Genomic DNA, 6,553 nt, shown 5'->3' with positions numbered 1-6,553 from the left:
TGGACCAGGTGATTTTCTCTCTTATGTCCTGGAGAGCAGCTGCTTATTTAAGGACAGTATTGGACTCGATTTGCCAGGTAGTCTCACTATGGCATCTTTTTATTTAAATCTTTGCCTTATTTGGAACCTTACTTTGTCTTAAGAAGAAAGCCTACATCTTGGTGATGGAGTACTCACTTTGAATGCACATGATCTGCCAGTCAACATTGAGTTAAGTGGTTAAAAAGTTGGACTTAGTATTAGATAGTTTCTGGTTTATGATCTTGATGTGTAAGGTAAAGATCCTAACTTGCTGATAGAATACCTCCTTCACATTCAGAAGTTTTAGTCCTTGCTGTCTCATGTTAAAAGACCCCCTTCTATTTCAGATACCTTCAAAAGACTCTTGCCTCTTGCAGCAAACACTATGGGGGAGCTGAGGATTTGGGTGGTTTCAATGTCCTTATGCATTTTTTAATTTCCCCCTGGTTGTAGGTTCTACTGGGACTTCACCATGCTGCTCTTCATGGTGGGCAACCTCATCATCATCCCAGTGGGCATCACTTTCTTCAAAGATGAAACGACAGCACCCTGGATTATCTTCAACGTGATTTCTGACACATTTTTCCTGACAGACCTGGTCATGAATTTCCGGACGGGCATTGTCATTGAGGATAATACTGACATCATTCTGGATCCCGAGCGGATCAAGAAGAAGTATCTGAAGACCTGGTTTGTGGTGGACTTTGTCTCCTCCATCCCTGTGGATTATATCTTCCTCATTGTGGAGAAGGGCATGGATTCAGAGGTCTACAAGACAGCCCGAGCATTGCGCATTGTCCGTTTCACCAAGATCCTCAGTCTCTTGCGTTTGCTTCGGCTTTCACGGCTCATCCGCTACATCCATCAGTGGGAAGAGGTAAGGGGAGATGGTTGAGATCATGCTGAGGCTCAGCAAGCTCAACTTCTTTTGGGTTGAGATAGGTGGGAGATGGGGGAAAAATTGAGCCCAAGGTCCAAATTCCAAAGTGGAGAAGGGGTTCAGGCACTACATTCTGTAGTGAATGGGGATTAGGCAGAACAAGATGTAATTCCTTTGGGAATCTTTTTCCTTTCCATATATCCAAAGTACAGCTCAGCTCTGTGCATATATGTGTCCAGACATATGTTCCAATGATTCCATTTTCAGGACTCCACAGCATGACTCCATTCTATGTACATGTATTTGGTGGTATATCTTGGTGCACAGGTTTTTCAGTCTGGCAAAATAGAACTTAATACTACTTACCTGTTGAGAAGTATATTCCAGTGCAACAACATTCAAAAGCACAACTCAATACCTTGTCTGTCTGTTCAGGAATAAAATCCTTGTGCAACAGCTTTTAGGTCAGCAAAGCGCAGCTTCATCTTATGTGTAAGTTACAGTACAAGAGCATTTAATTCTGCAAAGAGAAGTTTGGTACTGTATGTACAAGAGCAACCTTTTAAAAAGACACTTAAAGTATGTGTTCAAACGAAGCACATTAATTTGCAGAGATCTTTGCCACAAGATTTGGTGGTGGACCCATGGCAGCAGGGTGCCTGAGGGAGAGGCAGCACATGCCCTGCCTCCTTAGTTAGCCTTTGAGTGAGGTGGGGGTGTCTTCCCTCTGCCAGTGTTTCTGACTTCTGGTCATCTTACCCAGACAATGTGGAACCCTAACAGATTATCTGCTGATCCACTTGGCTTTTCCTGAGAATTATGGGCTTGGTTTGCATGTTCTGCCCCAGGTAATGTCATAGGTTGACTCTGGGTGATAGCCAACCAGACCTGGACCTCTTTTGAAACAGGTAAATGGGCCTGTTTATGGAGGTGAGAAACGTTATCAGTAATGAGGAAGCCCTTCTGACTAGAAGAAGTCTGGTTGTGTGTACAGATCCTTTCAGAGAAATACAACATGGGGTTGTTGCCCTCGCACCTTCTTTGTGGGCCTCCTGGAGGCACTTTCCTGTTCAAAGCAGGGCACTGGGGTGAAATGGGCATTTTGTCTTGAACCGGCATGGCTCTCCAGACCTCTTTATCCCTGTTTTGGCTTTGAGTGACAGGGCTCCTCGCGATGACAGATGGGGCCCTTCCGCTTGGGTTGGGAAATGATGGGGGCAGCACCTGCCAGCCGGCTGCCTGCCTCTCTCCAGGCATCCTCCTTCCTTGCCTGCGAGGCTCTTGACAGCTGGCCGCTTGCGCTGTGTTTTTCTGCAGAGCTAAGGAGCCAGACGTGTTCATAGGGAGTTGTGGTGCGGATGACGTGGTTTGCCCCTCTCATTTTGAACAAGAAACAAGACCTTTTCCTTGAACGATCAGTCCTTTTCAGAAAAAAGAGTTTGGCAGAAGCAAGAACAGAGCTTCAGATTTTCAGGCGATTCCATCCCTATCGTTTGATAGAAGACTTGGCACCAGTTCCTATCATTCCAGTGGTTTGGAGAAACACTCTGCAATGCAGGACTAAAAATTTTGAAACCTGTAGGTCACAGTTCTAGCCGCATGACCTCACAACCAACCTTGAAGCTGGTTTTCTACCTATTGTCTCCCCTGACATTTCCCAAAAATGTGATTTCCATTGTTGCTATGTACCATCAAATGGACTCTGACTGATAGTGAACCTGTGTTGTTGTTATGTGCCTTCAGTTGTTTCCAACTGATGGTGATCTGCAGGGTTTTCTTGGCAACATTTGTTCAGAGGACTTTTGCCTTTGCTTCCTCTCACAAGGAAGTGTCGCTTCCCCAAGGTCATCCAGTGGGTTTCCATGACTGAGTGGGGATTTGAACCCTGATCTTCAGAGAGATTGTCAGTGCTCAAACCACTATACACTGCTGGCTCTCATCCTAGGGGTTTCTTTCCAAATTTATTGCTTTTCCCTTGTTCAGCTTTTAAATTTGTTCTTAACTCATTATGTTTACTTTTTTATATTTAGAATTGCTTTAACTGTCTGATATGTTGTTTCAATTTTATTTGTTGCCCTTTCTTGCTATAGGATAGGGTAGACACAAAGGCAGGTATAAAAAGCTCACATTATAGTTTAAATGTAATAAAACAATAGGTAGAACGCATTTTTCAACACACCCATTTATATATTATAACCGGGTTGAAGACAGATATATTTTCGTTGCCTGTGCCCTAGTGACTCCTACCACTGATCTCTCCATTACCCTTTTTATTATATTCAAGTTATTATTACTAACTTCTATATTAAAGCATTTCAAAAATTTGCCCTGTTTGCTTTATAGAAATGATTGCAGTGAACATCTACAGTTAAAACAATGACTCTCACAAACATGAGGGTAGGGAAAGCAGCTCAAAAGCCCCAGAGCTAGTAAAACAGATGGATGAAATGCCTTGGCAAGGAAAAGGGTTTGGAACTGGAGGCAAAGCAATCGTAGTGAAAGCAGCAACCACATTTTCTGAGTGGGGGTTTTTCCACTGTTGGGATGTTACAACTGAGAAAGATTAGTCCTTTTTGGCTATACACAGTGTATTCAAGGTGTTTGGAGACATGGAACATCCTGAAAGGCAGGAATCTGTTGTGCCTACTGTTTGTAAATGTTGTAAACTTACATGAGTAATTTTGCTGTGGTACCTAGAGTAGTCCTAAATCTGTCTGCTCAGTATACTCATACAAGTGTGCCCTAGACTAGAACTTGAGCTTATGGCTTGTTCTCTATTTTGGAATCATAACTGTTTTCTGAGTGTGTGGTTTGCCCAAGGTCCCCTTGTGGGTTGTCATGACTGAACCCTGGTTTCCAGAGTTGTAATCCAACACTGAAACCACCAGCACACTGGCTTCTTGCTTCCTGGAAAATTCTCTCCTGGTTCCTGATCTGTGCCTTCAAGTCATTTCCATCTTATGGTGACCCTAAGGGAAAGCAATGAGAGAGCTTTCTCAGCAAGAGTTGTTCAGAGGGATTTTGCCATTGCCTGCCTCTGAGGATGTGAGTGTGTGACTTGCACAAGGTCACCCAGGAGCTTCTAGGGCTGACTGAGGATTTGAACTCAGGTTGGGCTAAGGTTGGGCCAAGACTCAGGAGACCAGGGTTGAAATCCTCACTTGGTCATGGAAACCCACTGGGCACATCACATAGTCAGTCCCAGAAAGCCTTTTTGCCTCAAGGTCACCATATGTTGGAAATGATTTGAAGGCACTCAACAACTCTAGAGTCCTAGCTCAACATGCAAACCACTACATCATTCTGATTTACCCCTTGTCTGACAATTTGGCCTACATCAAGTCGCATGACTTTCGTGGGGTTTTTCAGAGGTGGTTTTGCCAGATTCTTTCTATGGAATATAAGGTACAGCACTAACAAAACCAAATGGGAGTGCACCTCTGGATGTTTTTCTTTCCTGGTTTGGAGGTGAAATTGGGGAGTTGGTGCTTCCTGTACACTGCCTCTCATAGATAGGAAAATGACCTTGAGCTGCCTTTGTGCCATGGTCCACTTCTGGCCCACTCCTGATATTGTGTGATAGATTTAAACAATTAATATGTGTTGTGTCATTTTTCTAGCAAACTCAATATGCTTCAGAGAAAAAAAAATGAAAAAGCAACTGTCCTCGGACAACCTTTTGAGCTGAATGCCAGCTTTGCATCCAAGTCTCCTTGGTTCTAGTACTGTGTAGGCCAAACTGCCACACTGGGTTTTCTCCTGGATAAAAGTGCTTAAGGTTGCACTGCAGAGCCCTATGTATCCAAAATTATATGCATTTAAAGATTTGAAAATGTGGCTGCCTTCATTTATGTTACAATCCAATGCACAATAATTCAGAATTGAATCCCGCTTCTTGCTTCTAAATAAGTCTGTGTTGAAATGCAGCATTCATTTGTTTTGGTTCCTTTTTACATGTTTATTTCCTTTCAATCCATCCTGACATCTATCTTCTTCCTTTTTGCCCCATTATTCATCCTTTCCACCATCCTTTCATGATTTCTTCTTTTTTATCCCCCTATCCCTTTCCTAAATATTTCTTGGTAGGATTTGCCTGAGAAGTGGCACCATCTTTTATTAGGTCTTCTTTGAGTCAGGTCCTTCCTTGTCAGCATCATAGCCAATTTTGCGTTCCTCCCCTCGTTTAATGAGGAATAAAGTGTCAGATCTGTGGGAGATGTTGTTAGAGTGCAATGTCAGAAAAAACTGCTTCAAAGAGCACTTTCAGTACCATGGACAGCACTGAATCTGCTCACGGGTCAAGAGGAGTTTAGTACTTTTTATAGAACCCTCCCTTTTCAGAAAAAATGCAGGAGTCTTAAATATCAAAATTAATGGTTTAGCCAGTTCCTTCCTTCTGAAATATTTCCTACAGCTCCTGATATGCAAAGGTAGTCCCCCAGCCAAATATTAACTAGGGCCAACCCTACTTAGCTTCCAAGGTCAGTCAGGATCTCTGGTGCATTTAGAATATTTATTCCCTGCATAGCCCTGCAAATACTTATCAAACTAATATCAATGGGAGTATAAATATTTAAAACTCAACACTTTCTAATTAAAACATATTGCAATAGATTTTTCCCATTTTGGGAAAAAATGTGTGATAGATATAAATGAAACAAGCCTGTTTAAAAGGTGATAAAAGAGTGTTGGGTCAGCATTTTGGGGGACCAGAACTTGAGTACACACTAAGCTATTGAAGCTCAGTTGAGGTAGTAAAGCTTTATTTAATATAAGGGAAGTGAACTAGTAGTACAGTAACTCAAAAGAAGCACAGCAAAACTTAAATTTAAGATCTTGACAACAAAGGAAATCCATTGCATGACCTTGGTAAACCTCCTTTTAATAAATCTCATCAGAAAAGCCATCATTTGGAATTGACTTGAAAGGCACATAACAACAAATAACAGTTGAGCTATTCCTTGGTAGAGATTTCAAAAAATGTAGGGTGACCTCTGAAATGCCCTTGTCCTTATAGATTGTGATAGATGATTTGCTCATAGGAGGATAGTGTAAGTTGATCCTGCGAAATCTGTGACTCTTCTTATAATGTTGGATTTCACTTCCCATCATCCCAAGCCAGTATGGCCATTGAACAGGAATGCTGGGAATAGTAGGTCTTCCACACTTAGAGGGCACAGATGCCAACACTATGGGCAGGTTTGCTTGGTTGCCGGTGACGGTTCATATATCTCTTGTCCATAGAAAAGAGCCATCAAATAAAACTCAGCAATAAAAATGATTAACTAAGTCTGTTCAGAAGCAGACAAGCCGACAAATGAAGGCACCAAATTCAAACAACAAATGATCTTGGTGGCATCTTTATTGCACATTGCAAGCTTAATAAAACACACAGCTAAGTTTCAGAAGGGCCCTTTTGTGTGAAAGAAGTGGTTTGTAGATCTGATTATAAGGATGCGAGAGGATTAGAGAATACTAGGACTATGGAGATGTGTGCGAATTATCCAGCAATGTTTTGCATTTCTTTGGAGGAGAAAGAACAGTAAAATATTAAGAAAAGGATTTCTTCTATGGAAATTTACCTTTTTTAGCTCCAGTTTTCCCATCACTGTTAACTTTCACAATCCTTCCTAACTATAAAGAAAAGACTGT

General features: G+C 41.9%; 1 protein-coding gene across 1 annotated transcript in view; it reads left to right on the top strand.

Annotated features, from left to right (window-relative positions):
* Nucleotides 1-6,553, top strand: part of HCN2 (hyperpolarization activated cyclic nucleotide gated potassium and sodium channel 2) — a 46,198-nt gene that overhangs the window by 18,859 nt on the left and 20,786 nt on the right. The window contains exon 2 of the mRNA XM_060785071.2: nucleotides 475-898. Within this exon, the coding sequence (XP_060641054.2) occupies nucleotides 475-898 (424 nt within the window). The remainder of the gene's footprint in view (nucleotides 1-474; nucleotides 899-6,553) is intronic.

This window comes from Anolis sagrei, chromosome X (assembly GCF_037176765.1).
Source record: "Anolis sagrei isolate rAnoSag1 chromosome X, rAnoSag1.mat, whole genome shotgun sequence".
NCBI classification, from domain to species: Eukaryota; Metazoa; Chordata; class Lepidosauria; order Squamata; family Dactyloidae; genus Anolis; species Anolis sagrei.
This window is presented reverse-complemented; position numbering and strand designations above follow the sequence as displayed.